This window comes from Polyodon spathula, chromosome 6 (assembly GCF_017654505.1).
Source record: "Polyodon spathula isolate WHYD16114869_AA chromosome 6, ASM1765450v1, whole genome shotgun sequence".
Lineage (NCBI taxonomy): Eukaryota > Metazoa > Chordata > Actinopteri > Acipenseriformes > Polyodontidae > Polyodon > Polyodon spathula.
The window spans coordinates 53949606-53971065 of NC_054539.1; the positions used below are offsets into that span (position 1 = coordinate 53949606).

General features: G+C 37.6%; 1 protein-coding gene across 1 annotated transcript in view; it reads right to left on the reverse strand.

Annotated features, from left to right (window-relative positions):
* LOC121317698 (ALK tyrosine kinase receptor-like) overlaps positions 1-21460 on the reverse strand; it is a 113253-nt gene that overhangs the window by 91366 nt on the left and 427 nt on the right. Inside the window, exon 2 of the mRNA XM_041253853.1 lies at positions 14895-15044. Within this exon, the coding sequence (XP_041109787.1) occupies positions 14895-14997 (103 nt within the window). The 5' untranslated portion in view covers positions 14998-15044. The remainder of the gene's footprint in view (positions 1-14894; positions 15045-21460) is intronic.

Sequence of the window (21460 nt, forward strand, 5' to 3'; positions counted from 1 at the left end):
TTTCCCGGTTTGATGGCGTGTCATGCTGACTGGACAATAAAGAGCAGTTCAAAAAAAATAAAATAATATACCACCAATGTAGGTGCACAACAGAGAAAGGTAACGAGACAAGCTAGTTTATTTTTTGAGAAAAGTACCTGTAATATTATTACTCCCATCAAAAATCAAACGCGTTATATTACCTCATTATTGACAAAAGTAATATTATTACAGTAATGCGTTACTTATGTAGAAGGTTACCCCAACTCTGCTGATCTGTCAATCAAATCACTAATTAAGCAAATTATAGCCAAGTTCATTTGGCACGGATGCTCTTCTCAGGAGGTATGCGAGAAAAATCCTTTAATGGCGGACAAAGAATGTTTTTTTACCATGTTGTATTACTATTGTATTAATACTATCAACAATGTTTACCCACATTTTTCTGTGTAAAATATCGGGGTTAATTTTGGCGGATGGGAGAACAGCAAAAAAAAAACAACAAAAAAAAAAAACTAGAACAAATAGAGACAAATATTAAACGTAAAAGCAGTTTAACGCTGTGGTAATAAGCAGAATTTAACGTGGTAGAACTGCAACTGAACTCAAAACACTGTATGCCACCTCTGAGTTTATGAAACCATTATCTCTAATCTCCCATTTAAAAGCAATCTTTTCATTTTAATAAACAGTGCTGTTGGTAACTTAAAATCATCTAACATATAAACATTTTAATTACTTAAAAGGGCCAAATTATTTTACAAAATCTACATCCAGTACAATGATATATGTAAATACATTTACCCTGCTTATGAAGCCCTGTCAGACACTTGCTGTAAGGGGCTTCAGTGTAAATTCCAAAAGTCCTTTGTAGCATAGGCTAGCAGCAGTTTTTTTAAAGTGTCCTTTCCGTGGCTCATTTTCCTGCAGTCTTGGATTTTCAAACTTAGAAAATACTGTCTCAACTTCAGCTGAGCCAGAAGAGACACTGAGCATGCAAGAAGCAGCATGGCTCAAATTTGGAAAGTGGTGTGGTGGATTTTTTTAAATTTAAACAGAGTGATGCAGAGTGATGTCTGGAGAAGGCATTGCCATCCACACACGGGATGCACTTTCCAATGTATACTGTTTTTCTTTTTCTACCCATTTTAGCGTGAAAATGAGTTCACTAACTAATTGCTTTGAAAACTATCCGAGCTATCTGTGAAGTGTGAAATCCATATGTGAATTAACAAAAACACATATAACTAATGTAATGTATTGTATTTTCTTAATATAAACAACTATTTTTATGCACTTGAGTGGTCCAAAATTTGGATGAAAATCAGTGAATTTGTCAGTAAAAATCGGTATGTAAACCAGAAACAAAGGGCCCTAAGGATATGCCTTAACCCAACTGAAAATACAGAATTTATTTTACGAGTTAGGCTTGGCATCGACTAGGTCAGGCCAACTTGTAAAAATGGATTCTATATTTTCAGTTGGGCAAAGGAGTATTAGATTGTTACTATACAATGCTTCTGTTTTTTTCATTATTTCTTCAGTTTAAATTGGAACTCTGTTATGTCCCTATACATTCTGCAGTGATCTATTGACACGTCAGTGTCTTACTATTAGGATGACCAAAATAACTTTATTTCATTGGTTCTTTGTTTCCTAGGGGCAGGGGTTGTGGGAATAGCATCTTTTTGAAACTCAGTTGAGCCTACCCAAGCATGTATCATGTATAAAGATATATACTTCTTAAGCCCCTTTCACATCGGCATTCTTTACCCGGGTCGGATCCTACTTGGGTCAGGACACAGTGTCATGCAGGTCAGCTACACGATTTCACACTGCTTTGGTAAAGCAGGGTTGACCTGGGTGACAGATGCAACAAAACAATACACGCATCAATGCCCCATAAGCAGCTTGTTACTGATGTTTACATCCAAGCTTCTCTGGATTTAACTGTCAGTCAAGATGTTGATTAGAGCAAATGTTTCTTTATCCCTGCTGCAATCTGGCTCATGGTGTGTCTCAAGCAACAAAAATATGCCTAAACAGAATAAACAAAAAAGTTTCTGAAACCTTAACACAGACATGGCTGTTTGTTATTATGTCAGCTTAAGAATGTCAGTCATGCATTTTGTCTCACTTAACCCGGGTCAAAGCATGCCAACGCACATCCTCAGGTGGGTCACTGGAACCCGGGTTAACTCGTGTATGACCCAGGTATATATATATATTAGTAATTTTAAAAAAGGAAGTGGGGGGGGGGGTTATAGTGGTGCATTTTGCCGATTCTAAAGGACCAAATAAATCAGTAACGTGGGTCTTAATCTTTCATTAGCTTTTAGAATAGTAATATATGTTCTAGACCCCACTACCTACCTCTGTACCAGTCTTTCAACTGTAACTACTATACCACACTGCCTCCCAGCCCCCCAGCTCTAACCACTAGACCTCACTAACCACCTACACTGGTCTACTATATCAACCACCTGTCAAACACTGGCAGATATGCTGTCTCGCTCATCCTCACTGATACTGCCTTGCACTAGAGAGACTGTATTAAAGAAAAACAATATGTTAGTGTTGCAATTTGCATAACAACATGTTTCTATTATGTGGAACACTCAAATGTATGCTTATTTACACAATGTGTGTACGTAGCATTTGGCTGTATGTGTCTCCAGGCCCTGCACAGTACATGAATATTACATAATGTAATCTGTTAGGCAAACATGTAATATATCTCTGTCAACACTGTTTCTGTCTCTCCTGATTTCCAAATAAGCATCATTATCCCTCTCTGTTTCTTGTATCCAGGCTTGATGAAATGAAATTAATCTGCAGTAAATGAAAAAGGTAACTAAATTATTGTAAATCTCTGCTGTGGAGAGTTGAAATGTGCGAATGTTAAGAGAGCTGCACTTTCACGGGAAGTACGTTTTCACTGAAATCATCACGCACCAGCCAGCGTTTTCTTAAATGAGACTCGCAATTGCATTTGCCAGGCCAGATTGTTGAAGAATTAAGCCTCACATTTAAATTAATTAAATTAATTGCTGACCTTCTGCCCTTTGGCCAGTTTACCCAACAAAACAAATATATTTGATTTACATATTATAATTTCAATACTAAATACTTTGATGCTAACCCGAATTAGATTGCTGTCAGGTGACAAAAAGGTGACTCTGAGCCAACACTGGCTGAATATATTTTGTTTATATGTCCATTACCTTGTTTGTAAACTTTTTTATGTTCTGCTTAAGTTCTTATCTGAAAATCTCTGTTATCGGAACAGCCTATTGATAACCTAGTCTAGTTGTGTGTACATTTACACAGTAATTTTGCAGTTTCCCATGCTTTTACCATGGTTATATTGCATATTTACCATAGTTTACCATGGTTTGCCATGTCTTTTAATATGATTTACTGTATCTGTCTGTACGTTATAATGCTTACATATGCTATGGAACATTTGTAAGGGCAGTGTTGTCAACGAAATGTGCTGTTTAGCCCTCAATATGTTGTATACAGAGCAGTGCTGTATCTTAGTAAAGTGGTGGTTGCATTAAATCTTGCTTTAAAGGTTTCTTGATTGGGGCAGTTATATAAATGATTCTACCACTGTAATTCAATTATCCAAGCAATTCCGTTATCTGAACGCCCCATGGTCCCTGTTAGTTAGGATAATAAGATTTCTACTGTATCTTTATTACATGCAAGTGACTCACTAAATCACTCTGGGGGAATGACCCTTTTGCTGTTATTAGGACTAAAGTCATTGTATTTTGCATTTTGCTCTTAATTGTACTGTAATTCTTGATATGTATTATTTTGTATACAAATGTAAGTCGTCCTGGGTAAGGGCATCTGCTGAGAAATAAATAAATAAATAAATAAATAAATAATATACCAGCAGGATTAACACAGAGTTACAGTAAGATCTACCACTTTTTGGATCATTAAAATAGACCCCATTAAAACTGAATTCCAAACAAGTGTAAGAATGTGCAGGGTATAAAAGGTCAATATTAGGCATGTTTATCATTTAAATTAATACAGTGTTATTTATTCAAACTCATGTATCCTAATGCCACACACATATAGTTCTCATCCACATTGGTGGTGTAATATACAATCATGGTTTTGGTTTACAAGTTTAAACTTTAAGTAAATGAAACAGAATATAGCATCCCTACTGTAGTTTAATTTATTAAGATTGCATTGTGACTGCAGTCCACGGGGCACATTGTGCAGTTCGTACATTCTCTCTTTCTTTGACTTTATCTAACACATTCACTACAGCTCTTCAGCAGCAGCAGTTACATAATGATAGTTTGTTTAAATCTTTACATTTTATGTGAAATCCAAGATTAGTCAATATTTGGTTTGGTCAATACGACTGTCTACAAAAAAGCTATCAAAAGGGATGAAATTTACTAACATTGCCTCTAGCACGATTAACTGAAGTGTTGGGCTGTCTGTGCTGCTTTCTGCACCTTCTATAAATCAAAAGGAAATGCTGACTGCATTTTACTAAACATCTTTCTAATCATTAATTTCCCTATTAAACTCTACAAAGAGAGGACATTGGTCTCAACAGGAGTTGGATTCTGAAATTCCCGGAGCTAGTAAGAGAGGGGAGGAATAGTGAATAGGAAGGAGAACATGGGAAATCAACAGAGACTTTTTGTTAGGGAGGGGCAACATATAAAATACACTTCATACATCAACCTCCACTGCAATCTGAATGTCAAGTTAGGTCTCAAAGGATTTCAATGATTCAGCATCAACATCAGGACTTGGTAACCCATTCCATACCCTCACCACTCCTACCTCTGTCTTCCAGCTAGTTTCACAGTCTCCAATTACAGAAACATTAATTTTGGACTACCTGATATTACCTTTGTTAAGATAGTCCATGACGAGTACAATCTGGGTCTGTGAAACTAGCTGTTATGGCTGGTTTTACATACCCTGATTAGTGGGTGGGAGGATGGAGGGAGCAAATGCAAGGCACATTTTCTAAACCATCAAGAAACTACCGTGATACTATGACTATATATATAGGTTCCCTCATTGAACTTCTTTCCAATTACATTGATTCTTTCTTGAGCAACTTGTTATTGAATTACCTTCATATCTAAGGGATACAGGTGACTTTACTGGTCAATTATCGAATGTAAGATTATCAAATGAAAATGTTATTCTAGCTACACTTGATGTTGTAAGTTCAGAAGTAATCTCTTTATGGGATTTCTCAAATACAATAATATATATGGATATATGCAGCTTGTGACAATCCTTTTAAAATTAAAACCTTTCTAAATCATGTAACTAAAAAAAGAATACAAGATATTAAGAATACAAGATATTGTAAGTTATTACCTGCACATCTGATTTTGTAGTTTATTTAGTTTCCTGCCCTTGCAACTTACAATATGTTTGTAAAACCAAAAGACATCTACGGGTGCGCATTAATGAACATAAAAGTACCATCTGTAGGAAAGACGTACACTCGCCACTGGTGAGACATTTTACGGAGGTAAATAATTCCATTTCTGACTTAAAATATTGTGGTATACAAAGATTATTTCAGTCTCGTAGAGGGGGCATCTTGAATCAAAAACTACTTCAATGTGAAGCAAAATGGATCTTCTATCTCAAGACAGAACAGCCAGAAGGCACGAATGACGAACTTGGATTATCATGTTACCTGTAAAGTTGCAGTGGGCCCGTTTGAGACTGCTAGAAGAGCAAATCTGCCAACAGAAATATGTCAGGCATCCATTAGCCTGCACAACCCACACAGCGCAGGGAACACAAGCAACCATTTCCCCTCCACATCAAGCAGTGGATTACAGTCGAAATTTGTCTTCAGAATTAGCACTCTTGTCTCTGATGGAATAATACCACTTTGCAGCAGCTGATTAATGCTTTTTTTCTGTTTTTAAACAGTATGCAGCAGAATGGTGCCACATAGTGGTCTGCAGGGCAAACTACAATGGGTGAGTTGTAGGGTTTTGTGATGGATTTAATCACTGGAATAAGAAAACTTCAGTCTCTTCAAGGATTTTATAGACTGCCTAAGAACATAAGAACGTTTACCAAAAAGAGAGTCAGCCCACTAATGTATCTGATTGCTCTCAAAACTTTGTAAAGTCGGGTCCTAAAAGATCCCATTGATTCAGCATCAACAACATGGCTAGGTAACCCATTCTATACCCTCACCACTCTGTCCACCTCTGTCATAATTGTATCTCCACTAATTAGAAACTTTGTCCCCTAAGGAAGCCATACACTATATTAAAAAATATTTTTATTCTGGCGGAAAAAAAGGTTAAAACTGCTTTTTACCATGTAGATTTAATTGTGTTAATATATTAACCATGGTTTCCTCCCCCTCTAATTAGTGTAACATCCTACCACATCTCTATTGTTTTTTGTTTTTTTTAATGTTCAAAATCCTGTAAATTCATTACATTCTATTTTTCTGCCAGTTTCTAATTGACTAAATATCTCAGTGATTTGCCACTGTACGGTAAATAATGTAACAGGATCTGGGCTGAACAAAGCTGCTTAATTAATAGTGTAGCTCACACCAAGACACCCTTCCAATGTGGTATTTAAATTTGCAGAACAGTCAATTCTCACTTGAAATATAAATACAATGTACTACAAATTGCATTTTGCAGCGATTTCAAAACTGCTCTACCCCGCTGAGCTCACCTAATTGGCTAGCTGTTCATTAGAATGAAGAACATTTGTTTAAGTAATAAAGTTTTTCAGCTCCATATACTGTATGGACATGATTTAGCTTAATTTATTTCACCAGGGGGAAAATAAATCTAACTTCTTTTTAAACCACTGAGGTTTATATCTTACGACAGGCGTTACATCTTAAATCTAAAACCAGATAATTACTTCTACTAAACATTAACTCAAAGGAGTAAAATACTGTAATACCTTGCAGAGCAAACTGCAAAACATTTCTGCTACTAGGAATGGGTTGAATGTCCTCAATTTTTCTTATGATCTTATGAACAGAGCCACCCTGTCTATGCTTAAGCCCAACTGACTGCACATTGCTCAGAAATGACCACAAACAGCCAGAGTAAAGCAAGAGTAAAGCAAGCATTAAGGGTTGATGTACAGTGTCTATGCACTCACTGCCACGATGCAGTCATCTATATGGAAAACTCAATGGGATGTGCATCCATGGTCCAAAAGCTTTCACAAATTACATCGCATTACAGTAGAGATAATTTGGCATTGAATTACTTTGCTTGAGTCAAACCGCAGTGTAGTCTTCTTTGTTCAAGACTGTAGATTCCATTTTTTTAGCCTGTCTGCATATGACATGCTGTAGCAGGGCGGTAGAAAGTCCTGCACATGAAAAGTGGGCAGGGCAAAGCCCCGCTGTTTTAAATATATTGTTTATTTATTTTTAGAATAGGGCCTCCCCCTCCGCCCCTGTGTCGTATTTTGTTTTTTTGTTATAATTTGTGTGTTTTATGATTTTATTATGTATTTAAATGATGGCGAAAATGTTGGTTATTGTTTTTGTATTTATTTATTTATTGAATTTAAATATGATGGCATAGCTGCGTTGTTTTGTTATTGTTTTGTTTTTATTTCAAACGTGCGAGGTTGGTAGCTTGTCCTCTGCCAGGAGTAATTAAAAAAAAAAAAACTGTGCAGAAGTTGGCCATCTCCCAAATTAAGTGATTCATTTGTTGCTAATCGGGAGGTGGTCACCTGTATATAAACCTGCAGCTCTCTGCACTTTGGGGTGGATGTTCGGAAGAGGAACGGGAGAGCGAGAGGAGAGAGAAATTTAAAACTAAGCAAAAGAATAGGAACAGTGACAGCAATCTGCCCAGCCTCACCTATTGTTTAGTCTTTTGTGCTCTGTGAGCAAGTATTTTTTGTTCAAGCATTAAATCAAATATTGTTTGAAAATAAACGGCGCAGCAGCGCTTTTTCACTGCAGTACTTGCCTGTGTGTTGGTTACTGCATTCTGGCCTGATGTCACCACAAAGCCATTCCTGTCACACATGCCTTTCAAACCAGGAATAATTCTGGCCGCTCTTCTTTGCACTCTTTTTACAGCAGCAATATCCTTTTTGTAGCGAGGTGACCAGAACTGAACACAATATTCTAGGCGAGGTCCTACTAATGCTTTTTAAAGTTCTAACATTACTTCTCTTGATTTAAATTCAATACTTTTCACTATATAGCCAAGCATTTTTTTTGCCTTTTTTTTACAGCTTCCCCACATTGTCTAGATGAAGACATTTCTGTGTGAACATAAACTCCTAGATCTTTTCATAGAATCTGTCTTCAATTTCAGTATCTCCCATATGGTATTTATAATGGACATTTGTATTACCTGCATGCAATACCTTACACTTTTCTATATTAAATGTAATTTGCCATGCGTCTGCCCAGTCCTGTCTAGATCACCTTGAATGATGTTTGCTGCTGCAACGCTGTTTGGCACTCCTCTTATTTTTATGTCATCTGCAAATTTGCTTACTGTAATTAATGTAGATTAGGAAGAGAAGAGGACCTAATACTGATCCCTATGGTACTCCACTGGTTATCTCGCTCCATTTTGAGGTTTCTCCTCTAATCAGTCCATGTACATGCATTTCCTTGAATCCCTACTGCGTTCAGTTTGAGAATTAATTTTTTATGTGGTGCTATGTCAAAAGTTTTCTGTAAATCTAAATAAACCATGTCATATGCTTTGCAATTATCCATTGTTGATGTTGCATCCTCAAAAATATCAAGCAGGTTAGTTAGACACGATCTCCCTTTCCTAAAACCATGCTGACTCTCCCAGGATACTGTTACCATATAGGTCATTTTCCATTTTGGATCTTATTATAGTTTCCATAAGTTTACATATAATAGATGTCAGTAGATATACAGTACACAAGCTTAAAACAGACTGAGCATTTAAATTACTGTAAATAAAAAAAAAAAACACAATTAGTAGCTAATAATGTTTGTTTTTTTTAAAATTTTTTTTAAAGATCTCATTCACTGTCATAACCACTTTATAATCCTGAGATAATGCAATACATTCAAATATAACGAAAACCAAATCCAATTCTTTGGCAGCGATAAGAGGGGTAAGGCCACATTAGTGCTCTTTGACGATATATACTTTCAGGACAATCCCCTTCCAATCTGTGATCTAAGAATCCATCAGACATCCCAAATGCAGGTGCTGCAATGCAGTTTACCAGCTTTTTTTCTCAAGGAATGGAAATAAATGATTCATTCAGCTCAGCAGTTAAGGGATTCATACTGTAATAGCAAATAGCAACTGCAAAGCCTGCTTTATACGTGTTTGAAGAAATGCATCCCTATTGAAAGTATAAATTGCTGCCTGTTTCAAGTTCTGAAAAATACCAATGGGATACCATACATATGTATTACCCTGAAGAAACCATAGCATAACCATTAGCACACCAGAGCATGCTGCATCACCAACAAGGTTAATTCATAAGAACATAAGAAAGTTTACAAAGGAGTGGAGGCCATTCGGCCCATCTTGCTTTTTTGGTTGTTAGTAGCTTACTGATCCCAGAATCACATCAAGCAGCTTCTTGAAGGATCCCAAGGTGTCAGCTTCAACAACATTACTGGGGAGTTGGTTCCAGACCCTCATAATTCTCTGTGTAAAAAAGTGTCTCCTATTTTCTGTTCTGAATGCCCCTTCATCTCCATTTGTGACCCCTGGTGCTTGTTTCTTTTTTCAGGTCGAAAAGGTCCCTTGGGTCGACATTGTCAATACCTTTTAGAATTTTGAATGCTTGAATCAGGTTGCCGCATAGTCTTCTTTGTTCAAGACTGAATAGATTCAATTATTTTAACCTGTCTGCATATGACATGCTTTTTAAATCCGGAATAATTCTGATTGCTACTCTTTGCACTCTTTCTAGAGCAGCAATATCCTTTTTGTAGAAAGGTGACCAGAACTGAACACAATACTCAAGATGAGGTCTTTAGAACTTACTGTTCTAACGTAAGTTTTCTACACTACTACTTGCTATGAACCTTGTTTGGGATTACATATACCTACTGGGTGCCCAAGAAGAGATCAAAGTTGTTAGTTCCAAATGCCAAACCAGCAGCTTCTGGAAATTTCAGCAGGGCTACCCCTTAATACCATTTTTTAGGGTAAGTAAATATTTGTACTCCATCGCTCAACCGTCATTAAGAGCAAGGCGACCGGCAATCATTGCTGTCGTGTTGCCATGCGGTTTATTATGTCGCTCCCCAGTTGCCCTGCTCGAAAACGACAGTTGCTGTTTGTGTCACTGAAAGTTCAAATCAACTGAATTTTAACCTTGTTGCTGACCTTGTAGCTCGGCAATACAATATTAAAAGTTGATGCTTTGTATAATTATCGGCTCTCCCTGCCAGTATGCAGTAGATAGAGAAGATTCTAAAGATCAGCAGAAAAAAAGAGAATGTTTGGGAATCCTTTGCTGAATAAATGCAATCCCATTGTGAGTATTTTACCCTCACAGCAAATGAAAGGATTCAAGATTGTATCTCTTGACGGGTACATTGGGTGTCATATCCCAATTTACATTCAAATCTTATTAAACAACCGTAGTGCAGGACTATAGTAAAAGTACATGTAATTATAAATGGAATAACAAAGAAACAAGTGATTCATCACTTTATCTCTCTATTTATATATCCATACAACCCCAGTCTGTCTGGAACACCACTTTTTTACCCCTGTAGTTACAGTGCATATAATTATTTCAACACACATATTTTATAATACCAGATGCCAGAATAAATCTTCATATAGCACAGGGATACAACCATTTCAGGTTTTTACGAGCTGTGAGAAATCCATATAAGCATGTTTTCTCCTTCTTAAAAGTAAAGCAGAAGTAAAAAGTAACCGAAGAGCATCATCTTCCATTTCTGCTCAATACTTCTCTGGTCAAGTGGAACTACAGTGTTGCTATGTGTTTATAGTCCCTTTAGTTATACCAAAGAGATCCGATACAGCTAGGCTTCTTGTTTTTCCACTTCATTCTTACAAAGAGCTCTGAACAAGCTTGTGCAGCAGATGGAAGCTGGGAGCACTACTTTCTTCCTCTTAAACACCCAACACTACCTAAGCACTCTATACGAACAATCATTTTCTAGAATTATTTCATGAGTGAACTAGCTTTTTTTTTATCAGTGGATTACATTACAAAATAAAATTCCATTTGATTGCAAAACACTTTAGCACCTTCTTGTGTCCACAGTATGTAAATGTGCTACGCTCATTTGCTCACATCTTCAGAAGCCGTCTGTCATGTAAAAGGCACAAGCTATAACTCTTCTTGTTGTCTGATTGTCCATCTGTTTTTGACTAGCTCAGCTGGTTTCTGCTCGCATCATGCTCCTTTTAAAAGTTTACATGGGCCAATGCTAATTTTGCGTTTTCCAGTGGTGGCTTGTTGGTGCTTACCATGCTTTGCCTGTGACTTACTTATCTCTTAGAAGTTGGCTTGGAAATCTTCTGCATTCTGATTGGATGTTGACATTCCAAATCCATATGGTTAAAAGAGTACAAACCAATGGTTTGCATTCCATGCATTAAGATCAAAGCGGGTCTGAATCAACAACTTTTTAAAGTAAAATTTGTCGCCATGACAGCTGGTAGTTAAGACCTGCAGGCCACATAGATATTAACAAGTCACAAAGTAAACAGAATCATACACACTTGAAATGTTAATCAATCTCATATTTCTTTTTTTTTAAAGTCACAAAATTTTGATCTGGTCGGCCGCAGCAATGCCTTTGAAACCTCAAGCTTTAGCACCGAATTCAACCAATCAACACTCGCATAGTTGCGTTGGACCTTAACTAAGAAGGGATTGCGTATGAGAAAAAAGTTGTCCGAGTAAGAAGTATACAACGGTACACTAATTGCAGACATCAGTGTATATTAAAATGGAGTAAGCAGTTTTGCTTTTGTTTACATTCAGCGGCTCCAGGAAGCAAGCAATATAGACTGCCACTCTGAGAGTCTGATGGATTAGTGGTGAAAAAAAACAAAGGGTTTGCATTTAAACTTGCAGAGCATAATTATTGTAGGGGAACAATAATTTCGAATATGCATACCAATGTGTATAAAACATACAAGTAGGGAGTCATATTTTATATATTTTTTGTTTTTATTTTCAGGAGAACAATACATTTAACTTGTGATATTATCCTAGATTTATTTTTGCTACCCTAGATAAATTAATTAATCCTTCCCCTAATAGACCCACCCTTGACATTGGCTCCTCTCACAGTTGCAATGACTTCTTACATTTCTTTAAAAATAAAATACTAGACATCAGAAATGAGATTCTACAGACGCCTTCTACCCAGCACAATTTTAACAACTACAACTTTTAACTATACTATGGGAGTTTCTTATTTGATTACCTTACGGAAACTGACAGAGCTAGTTCAACATATGAGAGCTACTACATGCTTGATCCTATTCCTACAAAACTATTAAAAGATGTTCTTGGTGTTATTAATACCCACATTTTAAAATTATAAATGGTTCCCTTTCCTCCGGTATCGTTCCCTCAGCTCTTAAGGTCGCTGTGGTAAAGCTTATGCTTAAGAAACACAATTTGTGTTAAAGTCCTCAATAACTATAGGCCAATCTCCAACCTACAATTATTAGATAAGATTCTAGAGAGAGCTGTTGCAATTCAATTACAAACATTTTTAACTCGTAATGGTATATTCGAGAACTTTCAATCTGGTTTTTGTGCTGCACATAGCAATGAGACGGCCCTTGTCAGAGTTATGAATGATCTGCTGACTCGGGCTTTCCATTAGTTTTAATTCTTCTAGATCGAAGTGCTGCCTTTGATACTGTAGACCATTCCATCCTACTGAATTGTCTTAAAAGCACAGTAGGACTGCCTGGCTTTGTCGATCCTGCTTCAAGTTTTATCTTTGATAGGTTTCAGTTTGTCTTTATTGGGGAGGTAAAATTGGCATTATCAGAAGTTGTCTGTGGTGTTCCACAGGGCTCCATTCTAGGTCCCTTGCTGTTTTCATTTTATATGCTACCGTTCGGTGACATTATCCGCAGACAAGGAGTGAACTTCCATTGGTATGTTGATGATACACAGCTATATTTGTCCCTAAAGCCAGGAATTTCTTCTGCGCACTGTCACAGGCAACCCCCCCCCCCCCCCCCCCCCCCCCCCCCCCCCCCCCCCCCCAAACCCCCCCCCCCCCAAAAAAAAACCCCCCCCCCGCCTTACAGGCATCAAGAATTAAATGTCACAGAATTTTTAATGTTGAATTCAGATGAAACAGAGGTTATGCCAGTGCTATGTACTGTACAGTGCTTTGCGATACTTTTGTATATACAGTATAATTGTAAATCTCGAAAAACTACTCACTTCTAAATCTTTTGTAGTCATCTTTGTATTACTTTACTATAAATACATGTTAATTTGGATTCATATGTTGTTTTTTTCTGACTTTATGTGAACGAAAAGACACACATTTTCCCATTTTCCCATTGGAAATAGTGATATTTTGAAATATCACTGTCCTCGTCACAAAAGCAAAGTTTGTGGGGAATAATAGCCATGTTCTATACTTTTGAGGCATAAGCAATTAAGAAATAACACTTACTACCCAGGAACAAAAATTGTGTTACCTAGTGTAATAATAATAATAATAATAATAATAATAATAATAATAATAATAATAATAATAATAATAATAATAATAAATAATAAGTGTTGGAGAACATGAATGAACCCTTAAGCAAGTATTGCGTAGCAGGTTGCTAAGCATGTGGACTGGCAGAGCTACATGGCACTAGTCACATCTTTTGCACACAACACAAAAACATTACACAGATAGTACTAAGAAACAAAAGGTGTAACCACAGAACATTGTCTCTGTAGTTTTGGCTAAGTGCGGGGAACAGGGGAGTGAAAACATTGTGTACAATAGGGTATTTAATGTCCTGTAAACTGTAAAAACTTTTTTTTTTTTTAAATATATCAATAAGTGGTTTTAGTCACCTAGTAGACCTCTACAGACAAAGTAGAGGGACTATTTTGCATTGGCAGAAGGATACATTCAATGAAATTTAATTTAAAGTTTAAAATCTAGCTGCCTGTTATTTTTGGAAGTGCAATGACACATTTGAAAGTGCGGGCTGCACTGATAAGGCACCTGAGGCATAGGTTGTAACCCCCACCTTCTCGTGTGTTATTGCTTACTTACTACACTTAATATGCTTTTACCATGGTACACTACAGAAAACCACAGCTGGATTTTCTTCATAAAGAAAAAAAAATAATACCTAATTAACTTAGTAAATAAGAAATAAACACCTCCTACTGATAATACAAGGGCCTTTTTATTTTAGAATTGTAACTGGTGTTTGTTTTTCTTTCAGAAACAAATATACGAATAACAATTTGTAGAATATGACCCTAAATGTGGTCCTGTAAGTTGTTGTGTAGGATGAATTCTGTTTTGGGACTTTTCAAAAAATGTGTCAGAATTAGGTATGACAGCTATCTATAGTACTGCTAGAAGAAATGTTCAAACAAAGACAGCTTGGAATGTAATAACACACTTTCTACTATACAGCTGTGTTTCTACCGTTCTTTAATAAGTGGGTTGATGGGGCACTTGGTTTATTTTCTTTGTTGAGGTATGAGTTATACTTTTGTTTTCCAGCTAATTAAAACAAATAATTCAAACCTCCAACATGGAAAAAACATCTTTGTTCCAGTAAAATGCCACAGCAATGAAGCACTATGCCACCAGATAATCATAGAGTAATGCTATCACATACTTGTATTACTGCCAAACACCAATACTGAGGATCTGCTCAATGTTGTTTCCTTACCTTCCAACCATTTCTCTGAGAAATCCTCCTTGGGAACTCTGGGATTGCTCTCCTCAGAGAGGTCCTTGGCTGTCGTCACCTTCCAGATGGATTCATCTGCCATAGAGGCATATTCCAAATCACAGGGGGCTTCGAAATCACAGCTGATCTCTGCAACAGGAGAGAACAGCACAAACACACCATCAGCATAATACAGCACACTGAATGAGGATGCGTCTTATTGTTGTAAGAGATGTCACCTTGCACAGTTGCCTCCTTTAATTAGTGATTTGATGGGGAACTTAGTTTATTTTATTCCTGAGAGATTTTGTTTACTTTGGTTCGAATTATATTTTTGTTTATACTCCTTTAAAGATACCGAAAGAACTGCTTTATATTTTCTAGTCATATATCACAAACCTCAAGCCAAACATAGAGCCTGCACTACCAGGCAACGAGGCCAGCATTATTGGAATTTGTTGGTGACAAATGAGTTCCATTTACCATCAGAAAGAAAAGAATTGCAAGTAAAGGATCTCCTTTGTCTCACTGTGAATGTGAAATATAGATGGTCATACTTTAAACTGTCCATTTTCAAAGCATTTGCTTCAAGTTATAAAACATAGACAAATAAGAAAAAAATGGACATGGGAGTTTTTGTAAAAACAAAAAACAACACATCCCTGGGGGAATAATCAAAAGGGATTGTCATGTCAGATCAAAGTAAATTAGATGTGTGAAAAAGACCTGTACCGTTGACATGTACATGAAACAGTGTGGCTAGTACATATTTACTGAATACTACCAGTGATGAAGCTTTATTATAATAACCAAATAATACAGCAGTATACCTATGATAACGCCACTATGTCAAAGCATGCAGCCATGCACCAAACATTCACAATTATGCTTTCAACACGTCGATTGCACGAGAAATGGTTGTAAAATGGGGCAAAATGTTTATGAACCTGGCATATAATTGTCCACTAATTACAGTAGCATATAGTTATGTATTAAACTTTAATTACTTAGTGGTTTAATGTCAGTGAAGTTGTAATAAAGAAAAACACATTACACCCATATATTAGACACATTATTTAAAACAAAATTGGGCTGGAAAGTTTTATTTAAAAAGCTCTTTGATCTTCTGACAGCCATCTCCTGATGAAGGCAATTTGGCTGAAACAACTTCTCAAACCTTTACAGTTTCTTTCATGCGTGTATATTTTTTAAACCAATCATACAGAACATGGGCATTCAAATCCTTTGGGATGGACCCTCAAAGCTCTTTACTTTAAATCGTCATTAGCAGCAGGAAGAATACATCCAATCAAATTACCACACCAGAAATAAACAACTCTGTTAATTTAGAGGAATGGAAGTGTATTATGTTTTTTCTTGCATGTTTTTTTTCTTTCAGGAATATTAAAATTAACATGTACAAGTACTTCAAAATATGCAGTTTAATTATACAAGGTTGTTGTCAGCAGATACAAAAGGAAATGTAAGATGAATAGTTATCTTGTCATGCCGTAGAGAGTAATAATATCAATTACAGCTGGTTTATTTGTATTATATTAAGAGACACAATGGTTACAAATATAGAGAGCAGCAAGACTGAAAAAATAACTAACACTACATCCTTAATGGAGTACTATAAAATAAACTGGCATGCCGTTTACACAAAGGGGCACTGCAAATGATATCCGCTTCAGAATACCTTTTAAATGGTTTTGCCTTCAAATTTATTTAATATAAACTACATGGTCCCAGAGTATAACATATAACTACAAAACTGTAGTCTAGTGTAAGTGACAAGGCTATGACTCTGAATGGGTTATGTGAATAGACTTCTTGGATTGGACCAGAGGTTCTTTCTTTGTATCGGGCCTCAAAGACTGGGTGGTAAAGGAGAGAAGCCTGTTGCAAAGGAGGAGGTGGGGAGGAAAACAAGAGAACGAGTTCAAGGTACATTTAATTAGATTGCTTAATTCAGAGTCTCTGCCCTGCCACTTGAATCACACAAGCAAATAAGGCCATGCTATTTGTGTGATAATGCATAGCGAAAGCATGGCAAAGCACAGGTAAGCATTGTAAAGAATAGAGAGGTATGGTAAAGCTTATTGATAAGCATGTAAATCCAAGACAAACTATGGTATAACCACAGGAAAAGCATGGTAAAACTACAAAAATACAGTGAAAACATACTGTGGCCAAAGGTAAGGAGTGAGGACAATGGAACTTCTTATTACAAAATTCAAAATAAAATTACGTTGGAACACAGATTTAACAAATAGCACATAAGCAAATACCTATATGTCAGTACTGCAGTAATCCATATCATGTCAGTTGCCGTTGCAGGCACAAATGTGCCCACAGCACAGCTTTGAAGACTACTGGTCTAATACCTTTGCTGATTTGGGAGCTACAGTTTTTCAGCATCGGTACTGAAAATCTGTCTACAGTGATGGATAGGTGACGTATATAACATAGTGAAATCAGTGACTAACACATTTTCAACCCAGCTGCTGAAAGGTTGCATCCTTAAAGGGGTACTATAAAATTTTACTGACATACCGTTTACATAAAAGGGGCACTACAATGACTCATATCCCTGAGGGTCTGTATCTGCTTGCGGCAAAGTGGTTTGCAGTGTGCAGGTGTATGGGTAATACAATGCTCAAGACAAGGACAAACAACAAAGTACTGGTGAAATGAAGGTTTTATTTGTAATTCAAAGTCTGATGACAACAGTAACCATTGTTGCATTGCGGGTTCAGTCCCAACAAAATAGTCCCGGTATTTAAATGCCCACAAATAACACAAACATAGCACTACAGCAGTGAGTGCTGTAGTGCTTGTGGTGCAAATACAATTAATTGTGACACAAGTGCAGTGTTGTCTGGGTTTTGAGCTGGCCTTTAGCGACAGCTCCGGATCGTGTTAGCTGTCTAATAACAACAAACAAGTTATTTTTAGACACAACAAACAAACAAAACATTCACGATAACAGCATTGTTCTCCTTCCGGTTCAATGTTAACCATAACACATCACCTTGCTATGTACCCCTTATGTACAATCACGGCCCCTTGGTTAACGATTGCAACCGCTCCTCCAATCCGTGGCTGCCACAGCACTTCCCTTCTGGGTCAATGATTTGGTGTACATAACTCCGCAACCTTTCTAGAGGGCTGATGCCACCTAACCCTGGAAATGAACTGTCAGGCCATTCAGTCCATGGCACTCTGTTCTCTTTACATAGCACCCTCACAGGTCGGGAGCGAGATTTATCACCAAGAATCATACTGTCTCTGTCACACTGCTCTACAATATAGATTAATATACAACTATAGAGTTCTCCTTTTATAACACTGCAGTCCAGTTCAAGTAGGTTTTAACCTCCCAGAGCTAATCATCCTCCCTTCACTAAAAACATAGCTGTAACTGGAAGCCTCCTGAGGGTTACAATTAATTAAATAATGCGGTTAATGACTTAGGAATGGAAACGGGTATGAGAAGACTAGTTCAAGATCTGCAGTTAGCAAGTTGTGTCTGTGGCTGGAGCAAGACGACTCATAAAGGGAGAATGAAATGCTTGATGGAGAAGTGACAAGGGCCTCACATTGATCAGTACTTCTTACCAAGTCGAATGAAATCCAGTGACAGGATATCAGCATCCCTGTCATAGACGTGAGGAGGACTAGTGATGAACCTAATGATCCTTGTGAACCTCGTCAGATGAACCAGAGTAAGAGAGAAAAGAACCTCAATGGGCACAAGCCTGGAGTTAAGTAGACAAGAGCTTGTGAGAAAACTGTGTGGGACACAATAAACAAAGATCTCTGTTTTGCATTGGAAAGGTTAAGTAGAACAGTTGAAAAGAAGCTGGATAAATTTGTGGACATCATCTACGCATTTGGAAGTGAGAGGTTTGGAGTTGAAAAAAGGATGGAAAAAGTACAAACTATTCCTGGAAGTTCTAGACGGCAACAGGAGATTGAATGCTAAGTTAGAGAAAGGAGGCAGCTGAGGAAGCAATGGAGAAGAGCAGAATAAAGTCAGAAGGAGGGGCTCTATATGTTACAAAGAGTCATAAAATATACACTTGCAACATTGCACAGAGCTGAGTGCCTATGGAAATGCTACAAAAAAAAGGAGCATGTGAAAGCTTTTATAAAGATCCATTCAAACTTGTAAAGAAGGCAGGAGCCTATGTCAATTCCTTCAGACATCCCACCTATCAATCCACCAGAATATCAAATGGAGGACTATGCACCTAAATGGAAAGAAGTAGAGAAAGCTGTGAAAAAAGCAAGGGTGTCATCATCTCTAGAGCCTAATAGAGTTCTGTACATAGTGTACAAGCGTGCTTCTGGAGTTCTATGAATCCTGTGGAAATTGATGAAAGTGGCATAGGAAAAACAGATTGTACCAAGAGCATGGTGCTGAGCAGGTGGTGTCTTTATACCAAAAGGAAAAGATTCTACAAGCATCAGCCATTTTCGCCCTATTTCCCTATTAAATGTAGAAGGCAAGATTTTCTTCAGCATTATTGCTCAGAGATTGTCAACTTACCGATTAAAGAACTGATTCATTGACACTTCAGTGTACCGATTACAATAACACATTTAGTGAAAGTTTGCAATTTTGTTTTTCAACTTCAGAATTCAGCACTACATGGCAATGCCTAGAAGTGGGAATAATGGCAGGATGCACTATTTCTCCACTGAATTTTACCATGGCAATGGAAGTAATTATTAGGACATCAAAATGGGTAGTGGGAGGACAGCGCTTGGCTTCTGGAATGCAACTACCACAAATTCAAGCATACATGGGTGACATGACAACCATAACTACAACAGTAGCCTGCACTAATCGGTTACTGGGCAATGTGACAGGCTGGAGAGTGGTGAAGTCAGGCCAGATGCAGGAACCAAAACACACAGGCAAGTACTACAGTTCAAAAAGACGAGTGGTGCATCGTTTCTATTAGACAAAAATAAATAAAATGTTTAAACGAAAAAACACTGCTCACAGAGCGAAAAGAAAAGGTTAAACAAAACAAATCACGAACACAAAGTAAACGCTAAGGTCAGGCTGAGCAACTGCCTTCACTGATCCTTAGTTCTTACGTTTAATTTATTTTCTCTCTCTCCTCGCACTCTCGTACTCTCCTCCGTACACCCCCCCCAGAGTGCAGAGAACTGTGGATTTATAAACAGGTGGCCATCTCCCGATTAGCAACAATTACACAATTAATTAATGGGATTAGGGTTAGGGTTAGGGTTAGGGAGATGGCCACCTTCTGCATGAGGTTTTTAATCACTCCTGGCAGAGGACGAGTTTACTAACCATGCCTCTGCCAGAACACGTTTCAAAATAAAACAACAAAAACAACAGCACTTCGTCGTCATATCTACATAGAATAAATAAATACAAAAACAATAACTACGGCTTTTGCCGTCAAATATAATAAATAAATCATAATATACAAATGCAAAATAACATAGGGATGGAGGGGGAGACCCCATTCTAGAAATAAATTAAACAATACATTTACAGGGCTCCTCGCCCTGTCACAGGCAAATTAACCAATAACATTGAATGGGCACAAATGCAATTCAAGTCCACTAAATCTAGGAGCATCTCTATAATTAATGGTAAAGTAGTAGATAAAAAGTTCTACATTAATGGTGAGACAATACCAACAGTGTCTGAGAAGCCAGAGAAAAGTCTTGGGAGATGGTATAATGGGGAGCTAAAGGACACAGTTCATGTAGGAGAAGTTAGACAACAAGAAGTAGAAGTGAAGAGCATAAACAGCAGCGCTTTACTGGGCAAACTGAAACTCTGGTGCTTTCAGTTTGGTCTACTGCCAAGGCTGCTGTGGCCACTGACAGTGTATGAGGTTTATTTGATAACAGTTGACAACCTGGAAGCTTTAATCAGTTCATACATCAGGAAATGGTTGGGAGTTCCACGCTGCCTCAACAGGAATACTGCAGCTACCAGTCTCTGCTCTAACCGAGAAGTTTAAGTGCACCAATGTCTGACTGGAAATTAAATTAGTAGATTCACACAACAAATGCGTAAGGGAGGCAGCACCTGTGTTGAAAACTGGAAGAAAGTGGGCGGCAAAGAAAGCCATGGAAGATGCAAAGGCTGCCCGAATCAGGGGTAAGTTCAGCATGGAAGAGGGGGTCTTGGTCTCAGTTCAGCTCCTCCTACATGGCACAAGGCAACTCCAGCTCAACGGAGGAAGCCAGTAGTCAATGAGTTACAAAATCAGGAGGAGAGGACGAGGCGTGTGAAGGCCATTTCCCAGGCCAAGCAGGGAGAATAGATTAGATGGGAGAGTGTGGAACAACGCAAGATCAGCTGGTAAGACCTATGGACAGTGGAGCACAGCAGGATCAATTTCCTCATCAGATCAACATATGATGCTCTCCCATCACCACAGAACCTAAACCTCTGGGTGGGAGAGGATCCCTCATGTCCTTTGTGTTCATCACCTGCAACATTAAGGCACATTTTGACAGGGTGTAAGGTGGGTCTTAAACAAGGACGGTTTACTTGGCGCCACGAC